This window comes from Geotrypetes seraphini, chromosome 10 (assembly GCF_902459505.1).
Source record: "Geotrypetes seraphini chromosome 10, aGeoSer1.1, whole genome shotgun sequence".
NCBI classification, from domain to species: domain Eukaryota; kingdom Metazoa; phylum Chordata; class Amphibia; order Gymnophiona; family Dermophiidae; genus Geotrypetes; species Geotrypetes seraphini.
Window position 1 is genome coordinate 6,660,128 of NC_047093.1, and position 19,684 is coordinate 6,679,811.

The 19,684-nt window shown below is 45.2% G+C and overlaps 1 protein-coding gene across 3 annotated transcripts in view; it reads left to right on the forward strand.

Annotated features, from left to right (window-relative positions):
• The window catches only part of RPTOR (regulatory associated protein of MTOR complex 1), a 496,675-nt gene that overhangs the window by 409,494 nt on the left and 67,497 nt on the right, over positions 1–19,684 (forward strand). For all 3 annotated transcript variants that reach the window (XM_033960074.1, XM_033960072.1, XM_033960073.1), the window contains one exon: positions 9,998–10,108. In XM_033960074.1, the coding sequence (XP_033815965.1) occupies positions 9,998–10,108 (111 nt within the window). The remainder of the gene's footprint in view (positions 1–9,997; positions 10,109–19,684) is intronic.

Here is a 19,684-nt window from a genome sequence, read left to right on the forward strand (position 1 = left end):
GATCTACGGTCCTGCACTTTCGGCTCTGCCAAACCTGATTGCTGAGTCTGCAGGAACTGAACTGAGTCACTCAGCAGGCTCTGTCCACTTCTTCCTCCTGGCTTTGTGGTGTGCACTCGCAGTCTGTGACTTTTCCCTGGCACCCTGATATGAGTGTTCTGGTCTCGGAGCAGTTTGACTCTCCAGAGGGAACTCTGAAAATTGTTAGAGCTAAATCCCACTTGTATCCTCTGGCACATGAGTGTTAGCAGCTTATGAGTCAGCCCAGGGTGGATTCTTTGGTGGCACAGGTGACCAAGCGCATTCATCTCCCCAGTGAGGGTGGTGGTGTCTTAAAGGATATGCAGGACCGCCATGTGGATGTGGTTCTCAGGAAACTTTTTGATGCAGCTACTTTAGGTATCAAGGCTGCTTCGGTGATATCTTTTGTGGCACATGCCCGTCTTTCTCGATTGCACACACTGGAGAGTGAGGCAGTGAATTCCACCTCCCCCCCCAATAACTTCTGATGGCTGGAACAGATTATATGGCTGATGCCTTATATGACTTCATGAGAGTGTTATCAAAAGTGGCAACATACTCCATCTCTGCCTACCGGATGCTTTAGGTCAGACAGTGGGCTGGTGATTCCACTTCCAAGGCTAAGTTGTCTGGGCTGCCTATTAAGAGGCAGTTATTGTTTGGCATGGGTCTGGTTGACCTCATGGATTCTGTGATGGACCGTCGCTCTAAGACTCTACCTGATAGTAGACCCAAACCCTCCAGGGGGTTTGGTCGTTCTAATTATTGTGGCTCAAGGCACTCCAGACCACCAATGCCACGTTGCAAAGATTTTCTCGGGCCTCCCAATGACGGTATGCTGGCTACAGGCATTTCCAGCCTTCCACCTCCTGTTCTGCACCCTCTGCCAGAAAGGCTCAATGATGCCAGGCAAAGGTTTGCCCCTCTGCGAATATGGAATACGGGCCGGCTCTCAGCGTTTTTTCCTGCCTAGATGCACATTACATCCAACCAGTGGGTCTTGGATATTATTCAGCCAGGCTACAATTTGGAATTTGCCCGGCTTCTGTCAGATTGGTTCGTGGACTCTCCTACAGGTCGCCCAGACAAAAGTGTTCAAGGTTCAAGTCACCGTTCAGCGCTTACTGGATATTCAAGCTATAGAGCTGGTGCTAACAGAATGGATGGATTGGAAAAGATGAAAAAGGATCTGCAAAACTTAGAAGAATGGTCTAATGTCTGGCAACTAAAATTCAGTGTGAAGAAGTGAAGAGTGATGCATTTGGGGGTGCTGGGAGGTGATAGGCTGATAAGTACTGACCTTGGGGAAATGATCATAATAATAATACCTTTATTTTTATATACTGCTATACTGAAACAGTTCTTTAATCATTTATTTATCATTTTATAATTATTTATCAAGTATAAACTTGTACAGAAAGTAAAATGTAAGTTAAGGATATATAACCATATACATCATATACATCAGGAATATAAAAATAATACATATCCATATTTTCCAATTAGAATCAAGAACTACATCAAGTTACTTAAATTTTAAACTCAAGTCCACAATTAGAGGATCTAGATGTAACAAGGGCGATTTAATATCAAAAATATCTAGAAGAATGCTACAACTGATCTAAGCTGAACTCAAGGTCCCCCCCCAAAAAAAAAAAAAAAAACATCTAATCTAGGGCTGGGTCTTATCTTTTTCTTTTTCCAGGCGAGACAATGACAGAAAGGCCGTCAGCTGGAGAGGTTCAAAGAAAACATATTTCTGAGAAGAATAATACACTATACATTTGCATGGATGACATAAATAAAAAGTTGCCCCTAAGGCCAACACCCCCGGCTTTAATAATAGAAATTCTTTACAACGTCTCTGGTTGTCTCTGGCAAGATCTGGATTCATTTGTATCTGCATTCCTAGGAATTGTTTCTGGTTATTTTTAAAGTCTCAATAACCAATTTTTATCAGGGGCCAAAGCCACTGTTAATAGTAAAGTTGCCGGCACTGCCTTTTCACTATTCAAGGATTCCAGTAAAGTGGACACATCCAAGTTTTCCTGCATAACCTCTTGTTGTTTCCATTGTTTATTAGGAAGATAATAAACTTGTGTAAATGGTGGTATCATTTCTTCAGACAATCCCAAAATTTCCAACATCTCCCAAGGAGTAATCATTAAGACCTTAGGAAAATTCACCAATCTTAGATTATTACCACGGGAAAAGTTTTCCAAAGACTCTAACTTCCTCCTAAGATTAGTGTTATCTTTAATTAGTGTTTCATAGATTTGTTTGGTCTTAAATGACTCTTGGCTAATGCTGACAAACTCTTTTTTAAACTCTGTTGTCTCCAACTTCAAATCTTGACTATCCTTATCATGAACTTTTATTTTCTCTTCTATTTGATTTAATTGAGGTTTTATCAAATTTGGAATATTAGCAACCAGGTCCCAGATAGCTTCTAGTGTTAACTCACGGGGTCTTTGAAGATGAAAAGAGTGAAAAGCAAACGCTTCTCCTGTTGATGGTTCTCCCTGTTGAACACTCTCCTGGATCTGTCCGTTCCCCTCTGATGTTGACTCCTCAGTTTCTACATACAGACTCTCTTGCAAATGTAGAGAGTCTGAATCCCTGCTCCCTCCATGATTATCATTGGTCTCCAGAGCAGGACATACTCCCTCTTCGGAGAGTTCCCCCGCCCTCAGGGAGCTGGTAACCTGAAGGCGTGGGGGCGGAACCCTTGTGTCGGGGCTTAGTGTAGTCTCAAGTCCCAGAGAGATCGCCTCTGTTCCGCCCATTCGGGGTGTCTCTAGCGGGACAACCTCCAGCTGCAGGGAACTTTGCATGCGGTGGATTAGCTCCTCTATATTGCCCATTCCGGGTATACTGGAGCTCCGCGAGGCCCCAGCTATGCTCCGACCTCTTGGGGAAAATTGAGCAGCAGTTAAAAGGTAAATAGCGAGCTCACCAGCGCTTGACGCTCAGCTTAGTCAGTCAGCGGCCATCTTGATCCCCCGACTTGCCTCCACCACTGAAACAGTTCTAAGCGGTTGTGTCTGAGGATCTAAAGGCATCTAAATAGTATGATAAGGCGGTGGTTGTAGCCAGAAGGACGCTAGGCTGTATAGAAAGAGGAATAACCAGCAGAAGAAGGGAGGTGTTGATCCCCCTGTATAGGTCGTTGGCGAGGCCGCACTTGGAGTATTGTGTTCAGTTTTGGAGGCTGTATCTGATGAAGGATATAAAAAGACTTGAAGTGGTCCAGAGGAAAGTGACAAAAATGGTAAGGGGTTGGAACAAAAAGAAGTATGAGAAGAGACTGAAAGACCTAAATATGTCTACTCTGGAGGAGAGGAGGGACAGGGGAGCTACGATACAAACATTTAAATACTTGAAAGGTTTTAATATAGAGCCAAATCTTTTCCAGAGAAGAGAAAATGGTAAAACTAGAAGGCATAATTTGAGGTTGCAGGGAGGAAGACTCAGGAGCATGTTAGGAAATTATTTTCACGGAGAGAGTGATAGATGCCTGAAATTCTCTCCTGAGGGAAGTGGTGGAGAGGAAAACGGTGATGGAATTCAAGAAAGTGTGGGATAAACATAGAGGATCTCTAATTAATTTATTAATTAATTTTTTCTATTTCTAAAGAGCTAAGGCCAGTACTGGACAGACTTGCACAGTCTGTGTCCCATATGTGATGATTTGGTGTAGGATTGGCCTGGGGAGGGCATCAGTGGGAACTCCACTAACTTGGAACATGAGGATGTTACTGGCCAGACTTTATGGTAGATATCCTTCAAACAGGATGGTTGGATAGGCTGAAGTGAGCTTGGACAACAACTTCAGCATTTGGAACCTAGGACAATACTAGGTGGACTTTACAGTCTATGACCCAGAAATATCAAAGAGACAAGTTAAATTAATCATGTATTTTTAATGGATATAACTAATGGGCAGACTGGAAGGACCGTTCCGGACTTTATCTGCCATCATTTACTATGTTACTATGCTGCCCGAATTCTCAGTCTCAGGCAGATACTCTATTTATTTTATTGTGGCAAAGAAAGGCTCAGAAGATTGGAGATCTATTCTGGACCTTCAGCACGTGACTGCGATTCTCAAGATTCCCCACTTCCGAATGGATTTAATGCATTTGGTCATTGCAGCAGTGGTCCCAGGAGAGTTTCTTGTCTGGATCTCACAGAAGCGTACTTGCACATTCCCATTTTTCCAGCCCATCGCAAATTTTTGTGGTTTCTTGTTTTGGAATAGCATTACCAGTTCTTGGCCCTGCCCTTTGTGCTGGCTACAGCTCCCCGGTCCTTCACCAAGGTGTGATGGTGGTAGTGGCAGCTTACCTGTGAAAGATGAGTCTCCAGGTTTATCCTTACTTGGACAACTGGCTGATCAGAGCTCCCTTGTTGGCCGAGGGACGGTTCACGGTGGAGCGGGTGATCCAGGTGCTAGAGGACCTGGGCTGGATTGTTAACTTCTGGAAGAGCCATCTGACGCTCACACAATTGTTGGAATACCTGGGAATCCTTTTTGACATGGCAGCGGGCCATGTCCTCCTACCAGAAGCCCACAGGCAGAAACTGTGTGCCCAGATTTCTTCCCTTCTAAAGCAGCTGGCTCCTTCAAGTTCTGGGATCCATGGTTGCCACATTGGATATAGTTCCTTGAGCGAGGGCGCATATGTGTCGTCTTCAGCATGCTTTGCTCTCTTGCTGGGCTCCGCACAGGGATGCCTTGCAGGCCCATCTGCTTTGGACTCTAGAAGCCCGAGCAAGCATGGACTGGTGGCTTCTCCCACATTGCTCCGTAAGGGCATACCACTACACATTGCCTCCTGGATCATGGTGATGACAGATGTAAGCCATCGGGGCTGGGGAGCTCATTGCAATTGTTGTCCTATTCAAGGGTGTTGGACGCCCTCGCAGCGAAAATGGTCAATCAACCGGTTGGAGCTCAGAGCCAATTGACTAGTCCTGATGAGATTGTAGAAAACTCTGGAAGGCCCAAGCAGTTAGGGCCTTCTCTGACAATTTGACGGCAGTAGCCTACGTCAATCACCAGGGAGGGATCAAGAACACTCCTTTGGCTCAGGAAGCCTGCCTTCTTTTTCTTTGGGTGGAACATCGTCTCCTAGCATTGACAACAGTGCATGTGGTGGGAGTAGACAACTTTCAAGCAGATTTCCTCAGCAGACAGACTCTGGATCCGGGCTGGTGAGCCCTGTCCCCAGAGGCATTCCAAGAAATAGTGGGGCACTAGGGGCAGCCTCACTTCGACCTCATGGCCATGGCAAGAAACAAGAAAGTGGATTGCTTCTTCAGTTGAAGATCCGAGCCCAGCAGTGAGGGACAGGACATTGATGCAGCTGCGGCCTGTATGTTTTCCCTCCTTGGCCAATGATCGGCCAGTTCATTCGGAGGATCGCAGCTCATCTGGACCACGTCAATCTGGTGGTTCCAGATTGGCCTCTCAGACCATGGTAAGATCTGATGTGTCTGTGCAAAGGTCGCAACCTTTGGCTGAGCGCCTATCCGGATCTTCTCACACAGGATCTGGTATCCATGGAGTATCTGGATCACTTTCTCTTACGGCATGGGTCTTGAGCGCGCAGCCTTAGAGCATAAAGGATATTCTGCCCTAGTTGTTGTTACTCTTCTAAAGTCTAAGAAGTGGTCCACGGTGTCGGCTTACTCTAAGACGTGGAAGGCATTCTTACATTGGTGTGCCCAGGACCAGGTGGACCCTTATTCAGCTCCGATCTCACTGATTTTCGTCTTTCTTCAGGCTGGGTTAGATAAAGGCCTCATTGTGGCATCCAAGTGGCTGGGTTCTCCTATTTTAGATCCCCCCTGATGGGGGGGAAGAAGTGTGGAGAGAGATTGAGGTCTGCAGAGTGAGTGCACTTGTAGGTCAGTAAGAGGAGTCTGAATTGTATTTGGAAATGGATGGGGAACCAATGAAGTGACTTGAGCAGAGGGGTAATGTGAGTGTGGCGGCTGTTGTGTATCAGAATTTTGGATGGATTGGAGGGGGAGAGAGATGGCAGTCTTCGCTGATTGTTCAGTTTCTTATGCTGTAAACTGCCTAGAACTCTTGGGTAATGGCGGTGTAAAAGAATAAATTTATTATTATTATTATCCTGATGTCACTAGATTCTTGAAGGGAGCTCTTCATGTCAGACCACTGGTTAGGCATCCTTTCCCTTCCTGGGACCTTAAACTAGGTGTTATCTAGCCTTACCAAGGCTCCTTTTGACTCCCTTCGAGATGCTTCCCTCTTTGACTTGATGCTCAAGACCGTTTTCTAGTCGCTGTTACTTTAGTGTGTCATGTGCCGGAACTATAGGCTTTGTCTTGCAGAGACCCTTTTCTCCGTATTTCGGAGGTGGGGGGTTTCCCTTTAGACGGTTTCTTCCTTCCTGTCATAAGTAGTTTCTGCTTTCCATGTTAATCAGGAAGTGTGTTAGCCTGCCTTTCAACCAATAGTTTCCAAGACACATGACCACCTGTTGAAGAAACTGGCAGTGCACAGAGTTCTTATGAATTATCTGGAAGTCACCCAACAAGTTTTGTTTGTGCTGGCTCATTCAGTTAAGCAGGGCACTCCCACTTCCAAGGACACAATTTCCAGGTGGATCCATTGGGCCATTTCATCAGCTTACAGGTGCATTCTACCATTCTTCAAGGGCCGAAGCTAGAGCTCTCTCCCCTGAAGAGATTTGCAGAGTGGCAACGTGGTCTTCTCTTCACACGTTTGCCAAGTTCTACAGAGTGGACGTGGTGGCAAGACAGGACTCCGCCTTTGGGTCCTCGGCAGTAAGCCCACCCTAGCTTTTTCTACATCCCCACTGTCTAGAATGTCTCACCTATTGCACTGGAAAAAGAGATTATGTTCTTACCCTGGTAAGCTCTTTTCCAGTAGATAGGTGAGACATAGACTTCTGCCTTGTCCTTCCTGTGCCTGCTTACAGTTTTCAGTTTGTTTATGCTTCTCCAGGCTGATTCTTGGATGACTGTCGGCCCTTGAGGGCTGGGAAGAATTTGTATATATGTTTCATTTTATTGGGAAGTAGTTTCTGAGCTCCTTTGAAGCCTGTGTTGGCGGTTAATGATACTGTTTAGTTAGTTCTTGAGCAGAACAATTTGTTTAAGCCTGTTGCTACAGGTGCCTCTACTTCACGTGTGTTGGGTATCCACTATGTGCTTGGTGAACTAATTGAAGGTGGAGTTTTAGAGCCCAGTGAAGTACAATAGAGTTAGAGTGAAAAATCAGAGTGGATTCCTTCTGCAGCAGCATGCGACTATGGGGAAATAACCCTACTGTCTAGAATGTCTCACCTATCTACTGGAAGAGATCTTACCAGGGTAAATATATAATCTCTTTACAATACATGAGCTTCGGTAATGATGTTATAATGCATGAGTGAAATATATGTGTATCTTACCTATTTATACCATTGATGTATGTATACTGTTATAGTTTCTGTATATCATATCTTCATCTTTCTTTGTATTATGAGTTCACCCGATTCATGTTCTAAGTGTGTGTGTGTTTGGGGGGGGGGTAGCCTGCTGTTTCCTCCATGTTGCTTTTCCCCCTAATTGTTTCTGTATTTGCTAATACGTGCTTCTCTTCCATTTGCCTCCACTATACCTTCTACCCACACGCACACACTTATTATTTCTACTTTTGTGACTTTGCAGTCCAGGCACTTAAAACTGCTGGTTGTCATATCTGACAGGCTTAATTAATAAAAGGGTAATAAATATGTGTGTGAGATGTGTATTTGCTAAACACTACTACTATTTATCAGCTCTATAGCACTGAAAGGCATATGCAGTGCTGTACGTTTAAACATGTAATAGACGGTCCCTGCTCAGAAGAGCTTACAATCTAATTTGGACAGACAGGATGTATAGGGTTGGAGACTTTCTTGCAGAGAGAATGATAGGATGGACATAGGTAATTCTTTGGTGAGTGGGAGTTTGCAGTTGAAAGGAGCCTCTAAAACAGTGGTCTCAAACGTGCGGCCCGCCAGGTACTATTTTGAGGCCCTCAGGATGTTTATCATAATCCCAAAAGTAAAATAAAACAGTTTCTTGATCATCTGTCTCTTTAGCTATAAATGGAAATATTATTATTAAGATTTAGCCAAAAGGAAAGATTTATAAATTATAAAGAGTTTTACCTCATGCAAAATTGCCATTGCTTTAATAAGACATTAACTATTTTTTCTGAGGCCCTCCAAGTACCTACAAATCCAAAACATGGCCCTGCAAAGGGTTTGAGTTTGAGACCACTGCTCTAAAAGATGGGTTTGAATACTGCTAGAGATGGAGCCTGATGTAATGACTCAGGCAGTCTGTTCCATGCATATGGGTAGCACGATAGATGGGACGGAGTCTGGAATTGGCAGAGGAGGAGAAGGGTATGAATAGGAGGGACTTGCCTGATGGGGGGGGAAGAAGTGTGGAGAGAGATTGAGGACTGCAGAGTGAGTGCACTTGAAGGTCAGTAAGAGGAGTCTAAATTGTATTTGGAAATGGATGGGGAGCCAATGAAGTGACATGAGCAGATGGGTAATGTGAGTATGGCGGCTCTTGTGTAATATAAGTTGTGTATCAGAATTTTGGATGGATTGGAGGGGGGAGAGAGATAGTTGAGTGGAAGACCTGAGAGAAGCAAGTTGTAATCTAAGTGAGAGGTGGTGAGAGTGTGGCTAAGGATTTGGAAGTGTGCTTGGAAAGGAGAAGTCGGATTTTGGTAATACTATAGAGCAGTGGTTCTTAAACATATCCTCAGCCAGTCGGGTTGTCAAGATATCACTAGTGAATATGCATGAGGCAGATTTGCATATAATAGAGGTGACAGGCATGCAAATCTGCCTCATGCATATTCACTAGGGATATCTTGAAAACCCAACTGGCTGGGGTCCCCCAGGACAGGTTTAAGAACCACTGTTATAGAGGAAGAAGCAACAGGCTTTAGCAGTTTGTTGGATCTGAGTGCAGGAGGAGAGAGAGGAGTCAGATGTTCCAGAGGTTGCAAGCTGACAAGACAAGGAGAAATAGAGAACAGGGGGATATGAGTTTAGGTAGAAAGATCAGGAGCTCGGTCTTAGCCAAAATTAGTTATAGATGGTGGTGAAACATCCAGGCGGCAATGTCAGACAAGGAGGCTGAGACTCGGGCCTGGTAGATCTGGGAGTCATCGGCATAGAGGTGATACTGAAAACCATGGCAGGAGATCGGTGCACCGAGGGAGTGGGTACATATGGAGAAAAGAAGAGGTCCCAAAACAGAGTCATGGGATAGCAGTGGAGGAGGATCCACCATTGCATACACTGAAAGGTCAATGGGAGATGGAAGGAAACCCAGGAGGAAGCAGAACCCGGGAAGCCCAACTGTTCCATTGCTGACTATGGGTTGGTTGTGGCTCTGTAAATATTCAGTGGTGCTGTTCTCTGTCACTGAGTGTGTCACTCTAGAGTCCTGGGAGTCTCTGCTGCTTGGCTCTGGGAACGTATATTCAGCGCAGGAGCCTTGCTCATAATGACTGAAGACTAGAAACAGAATCAATGTATATGCTTTTCAAGATTTCTTTGGACAGCTTTGCCAATGTACCTCATTCCTGCCCAAAAGTGGTCTTCCAATACTGAGATCCACAGATATAGCTCGACCTTCCCTGCAGCACTTCAGCCTGTACTAGCCCCTCCCTGCGTTGTCCTTTCCTATCCATATGTGTGGTGTTTCATTGCCTTCCCTGATGGTTTTATTTAATAACCTTCCACATCATGTGTAGCAGTAGCTTCTCTCAGTCCTGAGCAAGGACTTGTCTCCAGGAGCTCATAGCTACATTCTCCTTATACTATTTAATCTCTCTGGAAATCAACTGAAATTAAATCACTAACCAGATTATATCTGTACTCTCTCTCCTCTTCCCTTCCCTATATTTGTATGTTTCTCCTGGCAGGCTGCAGATGATTCTGATGAAACTGCAGTTCACAAAAACTTCATTTCTGCCACGCTGCAGACAGGCTTCTGTGACTGGAGTGCTAAATACTTTGCACAGCCCGTCATGAAGGTAAGAGAACCCAGTGAGGAGAAGTCCATAGGCCATTCTTGAGATGGCTTGGGGGAAATAAGCAGCATAACATCTTTTCTACTACTTGGGACCTGGGTTGGCCACTGTTGGGAACAGGATACTGGACCTTCGGTCTGTCCCAGTATGGCAATTCTTATGTTATCTTTGAATCTGTGTGCTGCACTGTGCAGCAAGTAGAGAGGGCATAGAGGAAGGGAAGTGCACCATCCATCATGCACACACTCAAAGGAGGAGAATTAGAGGGGATATGATAGAGACTTACAAGATCATGAAGGGCATAGAGAAAGTAGAGAGGGACAGGTTCTTCAAACTTTCAAAAACTACAAGAACGAGAGGGCATTCGGAAAAGTTGAAAGGTATTAGGGTTCAAGAAGGGATTGGACAATTTTCTGAAGGAAAAGGGGATAGAGGGGTATAGATAGAGGACTACGACACAGGTCCTGGACCTGTTGGGCCGCCGCGCAAGCGGACTGCTGGGCACGATGATCCTCTGGTCTGACCCAGCAGAGGCACTTCTTATGTTCTTATGCTGTGTGTCATCTCCATAACATACAGGATGCAAACACATGTTAGAATCAAATGGGTGTTTAATATGAAGGACGGGTAGGCATCTGACCTTAATCCTGCCTAAAAAAACTTTCCTTATTGGAGTGATAATACTCCTTAGTAGACCAGTCCAGGATTAGGTGGATTATGCCCATCCATCAGCAGGTGGAGACAGAGATTAAAGACTTGTGGGTTCTGCCTTATAAGGGCACCATGCAGCCTAAATTGTTCACTATTTCTTTCTCTACCAGATGGTGATGGGCCAAGTTTCAGTTCATTTATGTGGAGCAGCTCTTGGTGGGAGATAGATTTCTGCAGTGGAACCCAGAGCATGTCCCAGAGGAGTCTGAGATCTCTCCCACCTCATCAGAACCCAGTAGCTCTTAAAGCTTTTAGCCAAATTTAGTGACAGAACAAAATCTGGAAGTGATTTGTAGTAAAGAGTTTTGATTCTAGCTGCTCGGGCTAGAAGGGTCACTGGGAAAGAGTTTGTCTGTATTATCAAGGGAATTCAGCAGTGTGGCTCTTTAAACAGCTGTCTCTCTGCTCCTGAAAGGTTGCAGCACCGGCATCAATTTCATTTGAGAACAGCACTCCCGACACAACGATTATGGAAGCCTCGTTGGAGTGTGCAAGGGCAGGAAAAGATAGGAAGGAACTGTCCTCTCAGGGCCTGGAGTATGGAGACAGCATAGCCCAGAAGTTGTTGTTTTCTGGCCACACCATAGAATCTTCGTTCTGCTTCTGAGAGCATGGAAAACACTGCCATTTTACCACAGGACCACCAGATCCTGTTCCAGATACTAATGCTATTTTCCAGGCTAGTAGGGCTCTCGAGGAGCCTGTTCTCAATCCCTTAGCTGGAAAAAACTGTCTTGCCTTCAGCTTCCTGTGATTTGTCAAGGTTTTCTTTAGTGTAGGCAATTATTTTTCTCTAGAATTTGTTACTGCTACAGAGAACTTTTCTCTTAAGTTTGCAAAATCCACAGGGTGTAGTGACATTCTTGGTTCAAAGAAGGGACTCCCCTATTTCCCTAGTCTAGATTTTCTGCTTCCCAGTCTCTCCACCCTGGTTCTCTTACATCTGGGTCACACTCAGCATCTGAGCAGTTGGACACTGACAAAAAAACTTGCTCACTGCCTCACAAGGAAATTTTTAAAAAATCTACAACAGTGAAACCCTCGCTACCTACTTCCAAGAACAAAAAATTGATCGCATACATGCAAATCTCAGTTCAACACCTCAAAACCCAGTAAACTCCTAGAACGACCCTCTCCCCTCTATGAGAGAACCCAGAACCAAAACCCTCGATTGCTTTCAGCCAACCTCTCATGGCAATCTAGCAAAAACAATCGCCACACTACGACCCTCTGGATCTATGAATTAGAGAGATGCATGGGAACGGGGACGACGGGAATCCTGCAGGACCCGCGGGTTCCCCCTTCGGGTTACGGGGATCCCATGGGTACGCCCCCTAGGGTCACGGGGATCCCGTGGGGACGCCTCCTAGGGTCGCGGGGATCATGTGGGGTTCGATACAACTCGAGCCGTGAAGCTCGTCTTTTTTTTCCTACCTGTCCTGCCGCAACACACATAGCCGACCGGAAGTCTTTCCCGATGTCAGCGCTGACGTCGGAGGGAGGGCTTAAGCAAAGCCCTCCCTCCGACGTCAGCGTTGACATCGGGGAAGACTTCCGGTCGGCTATGTGTGCTGGGGCAGTGCAGGCAGGAAATAGAAGACAAGCCTCACGGCTCGAGCTCCATTTGGCTGAGAAAGTTGCTGGTAATTTGCTTGCAGATGAGGGCTGGGAGGCAAACGCGGAACACAAAAGGGGAGAGCGAGTGCATTTTTGGACACAAGGCATGAACTTGGGAAAGAGGATTGAAGAAGGGAAGGAAAGAGATGCTGAGGTGGGGGAGGGAGTGCGTTTTGGACAGAAGGCATGAACTTGGGAAAGAGGATGGAAGAAGGGAGGGAAAGAGATGCTGAGGTGGGGGAGGGAAACATAGAAACATAGAAAGATGACGGCAGAAAAGGGCTATAGCCCATCAAGTCTGCCCACTCTACTGTCCCACCCCATTAAGTCAGAGTGCTGCTCGACCCATGTAGAGATCCCACGTGGATGTCCCATTTATTCTTAAAGTCGAGCACGCTAGTGGCCTTGATCACCTGCACCGGTAGTTTGTTCCAGTGATCCACCACCCTTTCTGTAAAGAAATACTTCCTGGTGTCACCACCAAATCTCCCTCCTCTGAGTTGAGCTGGTGCCCCCTTGTGACTGAAGGTCCCTTAGGGAGTGCGTTTTGGACACAAGGCATGAACTTGGGAAAGAGGATGGAAGAAGGGAGGGAAAGAGATGCTGAGGTGGGGGAGGAAGTGTGTTTTGGACACAAGGCATGAACTTGGGAAAGAGGATGGAAGAAGGGAGGGAAAGAGATGCTGAAGTGGGGGAGGGAGTGCGTTTTGGACACATGGCATGAACTTGGGAAAGAGAATGGTGGAAGGGAGGGAAAGAGATGCTGAGGTGGGGGATGGAATGCATTTTTGGATGCAGAAGGCATGAACTTGGGAGAGAGGAAGGAAGAAGGGAGGGAAAGAGATGCTGAAGTGGGGGAGGGAGTGCGTTTTGGACACATGGCATGAACTTGGGAAAGAGAATGGTGGAAGGGAGGGAAAGAGATGCTGAGGTGGGGGATGGAATGCATTTTTGGATGCAGAAGGCATGAACTTGGGAGAGAGGAAGGGAGGGAAAGAGATGCTGAGATGGGGAGGGAATGCGTTTTTGGACACAGGCATGAACTTGGGAGAGAGGAAGGGAGGGAAAGAGATGCTGAGGTGGGGGAGGGAATGTGTTTTTGGATACAGAAGGCATGAACTTGGGAGACGTGGGAATGGAAGAAAGGAGAATTTTTGGTCATAGGGAGGGAGTGAGGTACAGATGAGAGGGAGAAATTGTGGTGGAAAGGGAACAGTGGGGACAGATTGAAATGGATGCAAGAGGGAGGAATGTTGGACATAGTGGTGAAGGGAATGGAGGGAGAGATGTGGCATGGTGCTGGAGAGGGGTGATAGAAGGAGAAATGTTGGGCATGGGGCTGGTGGGCAGGCATGAAAGATGAGAAAGAGATAAATGCTGGACCATGGTAGGGGGAACCAATGGACAGCAACAGAAGAATTTACAGAAGATGGGAAAGCGGAAAAAAGAAACTGGGACCAACTTTATGGAAAAATAAGTCTCCAGACAACAAAGGTAAAAAAATGGAATTTATTGACTAAAATATGTTAGCTTTAGGAAATGGATATAGCAGATGTCTTTGTATTGTGTTCAAAAGAAAAGGAAATGCATTTCTGGTTTTATTTCTACAGTGTTGAAGTACTTACTGACCCTTGCTGTGACTGGTGGGGATCCCCAAGCTGCCAGCAGAGGACCTCCTCTAGAGATGGCCAGAACTCCCCTCCACCAAGCACAGCAGTTGCTGGCAACATCCATGAGCCACTGAGGTGCCAGCATCTGTGACTCATGGATGCTACTGCTGCCTGCCAAGCTTGGCAAAAGGGACCCCGGACCAACTGCAAAGGAAGTCCTCAGCTGACAGCTTGGGGGTTCTCATCAGCTGAGTATTTATATTTTATATTTACATTAGAGGCTCTGGTAGAAACCCATTTACAAAATATGTATTCTTCCCAATTAATATTTCCAAATTAATAAAGTCTCTTTGCTTATTTGTAAATGGGTCTCTACCAGAGCCTTTAATTCAGTAGCATAATTAAATGAAATAATTATTTCTGGAGTTTATAGGGACGGGTGGGGACGGAGGGGATTCCTCGCGGGGACGGTTGGGACAGAGGGATTCCTCGAGGGGTCGGGTGGGGACGGATAGAATTCCTCACAGGGACGGGTGGGATTTTGGCGGGGACGGGTGGAATTTCTGTCCCCGTGCAATTCTCTACTATGAATCTCCTGACAGCCACAAAAGATACCTTTGTTGAATCGATCCTACCACTAATAAATTCCTTCCCACTAATAAATTCCTCCCTACAATCAGGAACGGTACCGCAAAGCTGGAAATCAGCAATCCGATTGCCGATCTTAAAAAAATGACACTGGATCTGAACAAACCCGGCAACCACAGACTAGTCTCCAACCTTCTCTTCATCTCCAAGATCCATGAAAAGACTGTACTATCACAACTCCAGGCCTTTGTTGGCAGACAGAATACCCTCTCCCCTTACTAATCTAGGTTCAGAAAATTCCATAGCATGGAAACGGTCCTAGCAGACATCATCAATGACTGCTCGATCATACTAGACAAAGGAAATGATGGGCTGCTGTTCCTTCTGGACCTCAGTGCCGACTTCGATACCATCTATCACTCCCGCCTCCTCCCCAGACTAGCAAATATTGGAATCAGTGATCAAGTGCTCAGGTGGCCATAGGATCCAAAATGTCCTACTAAAATCTATTCTATCGCAACCTAAACCAATATATGAAGTACCGCAGGGCACCCTCCTATCCCCTCTGCTTTTCAATTTCTATATCAGACTGGTGATGGATATCACCTTAAAATAAGCAAATAAAGATCCACTCATTTGCCAATGACGTACAACTGTACCTACCACTAGGTTCTAAGTGAGATGCTCAAATCTACAAACTACATGACTACCTTCAGAAATAAAAAGCTGGATGACCCGAAACAAGCTGCAACTAAATATGTTGAAAACTGAACTTGCATGTCCGTCAATCTCTTGGGAATTGACCACCCTGATGGCCAAAGACAAAGTACACAGCCTAGGGGTGATCCATGATGGCGACCTTTTTGCTCTCTGACCATATCTCCCAAGTAGTTTCCGCCTCATTTTACTACCTCTGACAACTATGGAAAATCAGACAATAGTTCTCGGAACTGGACTTCTTCCAGCTACACAGATGGATCAAAAATTGGTTGGCGGGTAGGAATGAAAGGCCACTACTCGGACTGGAGGATGGTCACGAGTGGTGTTCCGCAGGGGTCGGTACTCGGACCGCTGCTGTTCAGTGTATTCATAAATGATCTAGAAACGGGGACGAAGTGCGAAGTAATAAAATTTGCAGATGACACCAAACTGTTTAGTGGAATGAGGACTGTGAAGACTTACAAAGGGACCTGAACAAACTAGGAGAGTGGGCGATGAGATGGCAGATGAAGTTTAATGTAGAGAAATGCAAAGTCTTGCATGTAGGAAACAGAAACCTGAAGTACAGATATATGATGGGAGGGCTGGTAATGGGTGAAAAGACCCAAGAAAAGGACTTGGGGGTAATAGTGGACAAGTCAATGAAGCCGTCGGCACAGTACGCAGCGGCCTCTAAGAAGGCGAACAGGATGCTAGGTATTATCAAGAAAGGTATTACAACAGAACGAAAGAAGTTATCCTGCCGTTGTATCGGGCGATGGTGCGCCTGCACCTGAAGTACAGCGTCCAATATTGGTCGCCGTACCTTAAGAAGGATATGGCGATACTCAAGAGGGTTCAGAAAAGAGCGACACAATTGATAAAAGGTATGAATAACCTTTCATATGCTGAAAGATTAGAAAAACTGGGGCTCTTTTCCCTGCAAAAGCGGAGACTTAGAGGGGACATGATAGAGACTTACAAGATCATGAAGGGCATGGAGAAAGTGGAGAGGGACAGATTCTTCAAACTTTCAAAAACTACAAGAACGAGAGGACATTCGGAAAAATTAAGAGGGGACCGATTCAGAACCAATGCTAGGAAGTTCTTCTGCACCCAAAGGGTGGTGGACGCCTGGAATGCGCTTCCAGAGGGTGTGATAGGACAGAGTACGGTATTGGGGTTCAAGAAGGGATTAGACAATTTCCTGAAGGAAAAGGGGATAGAAGGGTATAGATAGAGGATTACTATACAGGTCCTGGACCTGATGGGCCGCCGCATGAGCGGACTGCTGGGCATGATGGACCTCTGGTCTGACCCAGCGGAGACGCTGCTTATGTACTCTATGCCTTTGTCCTCTTCCATATGGACTACTGCAATGTGCTCCTAAATGGCCTCACTACAAAAAATCTCCATCGACTACGAGTACAAAATGCCGCCATCTGACTCCGAAAGAACCTCCACGTATGAGACCTGATTGCCCTGACATTGCATGCTGCCCACTTGCTCCCAATTGACAAACGATGTCTATTTAAAGGCCTCGTAATGGCCTACAAACTCTTCCACAACGTGATACCAGCCTATATGGCCTACAAACTTCTGCCCTACACCTCAAACTGACTGCTTCACTTGCAAGAAGAAAAGCGACAACACACTCCCTCAGGATGTGCCCTCCACATTGAGAACGCCCAAAAAAGATCTTACTTGCACTATGTACTGTGCTTCTGGAACAAAGTACCTAAACACATAAGATCGTTAGGTCTACTGAAATTCAGGAAGGCAGTAAAAACTCACCTCGTCCCTTGACCCTCTGAGAATGCGTCAATCCAAATTCCCCGGACCTTCTGATAAAGCCCGACTCTCCACTCTCTTGAGTTTCAAATGCTAATATTCTTCGTCCTATGTCTGACTATGCCACGTTTTATCACCCAATGTTCTACCATACTCTGTCACACTGTTTGCCATCCTTGTTCTACTGTACTTTACCTTACACCATATTTACCATACTTTGTTGGCTGTGCTACGATCTCTCATACCATGTTTTCCGTTCCATGTCTTCCACTCTGTTTTGTCATTCATGCTTGTCTAACCATTTTTGCTAGTCATGTCTTACTATGTTAACCATGCTGTTTACTGTGCCATGTTTTGCTGAACTATGCTCGTCATGCTATGTCTCACCAAACCATGCTTTGTCATATTATATTTTTACCATGCTTTGTAAACTTTTTAGATAGATTGTGAGCCTGTACGGACAGACAGGGAAAAATGCTTGAGTACCTGAATAAATTCATGTAATGTAAACCATTCTGAGCTCCCTAGGAGAAAGATATAGAAAATTAAATAAATTAAAAGTTTTGAGTAATTCCATTCTCAGGAATTCTGGAATCCATTCTTAGGATGTTCTGGAAAATATTCCACAGTGTTTTCAATTGAAGACCTTGCATCAGCTGAGTGGTAACCCTCCCCCCCCCCCCACCCTCCCAGAGCTACTCTTAGTGGGTAGAGCTTGCTCAGGATTTTGTAAACATCAATCATATCTTTCCTCGGCTGTCTCTTTTCCAGTTGAAGAGCCCTAACCTTTTTAGTCTTTCCTCAAATGAGAGGAGTTCATTCCCCTTTATCATCTTGATTGCTGTTCTTTGAACCCTTTCTAGTTCCGCTATATCTTTTATGAGGTAAGGCAAGCCGAATTGAATGCAATACTCAAGGTGAAGTCGCACCATGGAGCAATACAGAGGCATTATAACAGTCTTGTTTATTATCCCTTTTCTAATAATTCCTAGCATCTTGTTTGCATTTTTAGCTACTGCCGCACATTGGCCTTAACCCCCAATTGCCCCAGGTACAAAATACCTGTATATAACACTTTATAACCACAGACGCCACCTGAGGAGCAGCATATGCCTGCTGAGTAAACTGGATGCTACCAGACAAATATTGCTGCAAAGACCAGCAAGCTTAGCAGCAACTGGAATTGCTTTAGGGTAGCTTTCTTTGCTTGGCAGACATTTTGGATTTCCTGTCTCAGTTTAACCAATTTGAAACTATCCAAGCAGCATCTAGCTTGATGCCTAAATATGTTAGGGAAGAGACTGGGCCTACCTGACTCATAGTTTTTGCATCTGAGTCAACATGGGGTCATTGGTTCATTCAGAGGGAAAGGTTGATCAAAATTAGACTTTTGATGTAGGAAACAAAAAATAGACTTAGACCAGAAAGTGTGTGGTGGGAGGTGGGGGAGGTTTCAGGGTATGGAATGAGAAGTAGGGAGTGGAGGCCAAGAAAGGAAACGGGGCATCTGGAGCCCTGTTGGAGATTTTCAGGAATTTTTCTTGGGAAGATAATTCATTAGTCAGATTCTTCATGTTCAAACTTCCTGCAAACAGCAAATAAAAGTGGCTGGATTTCTGGTGGGTGCATCCTGGAAAGCTGGATCTTCTCTTGAATACAGTACCAACAGTTTATGCAAACGGAGAAGCCAAGAGGATTTCATTTTGAACAACGTGATTTGGGCAAATTTTGATGTATTTTGTTAATTCATCTTTTGAGAAGATATAGTCTATTTGCAACATAAATCAGAGAATTTTGATCTGTGAAGGTATCTGGTGGTGACCATTTTTGTCATTGACTACTTATAATGATAATTCCGTCTAAGAAATAAGAATTGCAAAGGAAGAAAAATAGCAGGTGAAAATTTTGATCTCTGATTTTTAGTTTCAGAAGTACCATGATTGTACAGCTCTTGTATCTCTGCTGACCTGGCCCTGCGCTCTTTCTCCCCTCAGGGTTGTCTCTGCTTGTTTCAAGGTAGTGGCCTTCGTAGCCAGTCATTTAGTTTAGAGGTGTAAGGAGTTCATATTGGGTCTGGAGCTTACTTCTGTAACACGGAGACATGCAGGCACCTTGGCTGGGTGATCACAACAGCCCCACTGGCTTTTGAGAAGGGCAAGGTTGGTTAGATACCCTCTTCCTCCTACTGTGGTCAACACTGGCATGAGCCAAAAAATCATACATGTGGCATTGCATTTCCCTAGTCCCTGGAGTTTGAATATAATTTGGTTAAATTGAAATATAAGTAAAAGGAAGTATCACAGAGGCAAAGTTAGAAGGAAGGAAGGAAGGTTTTATACTCATGTTTTTGCCTTGATCAGGGAAATTGTCTTCCTTCTTCCTCATCAGTGTTCCTGAGTTATCAGGTTTTGTGTTCCCAGAAGGCCTATGTTCTCTGCAAAGATACTGTAGTGATAAGCTTCTTTATGCCCATCCACCCTATCAAGCTGTGGTAAAAAGCAGTTTAGTTCTGTCATTCTTCTGCATATGAGTCCCACTAGACCTTTTCTCTCCAGGATATGGC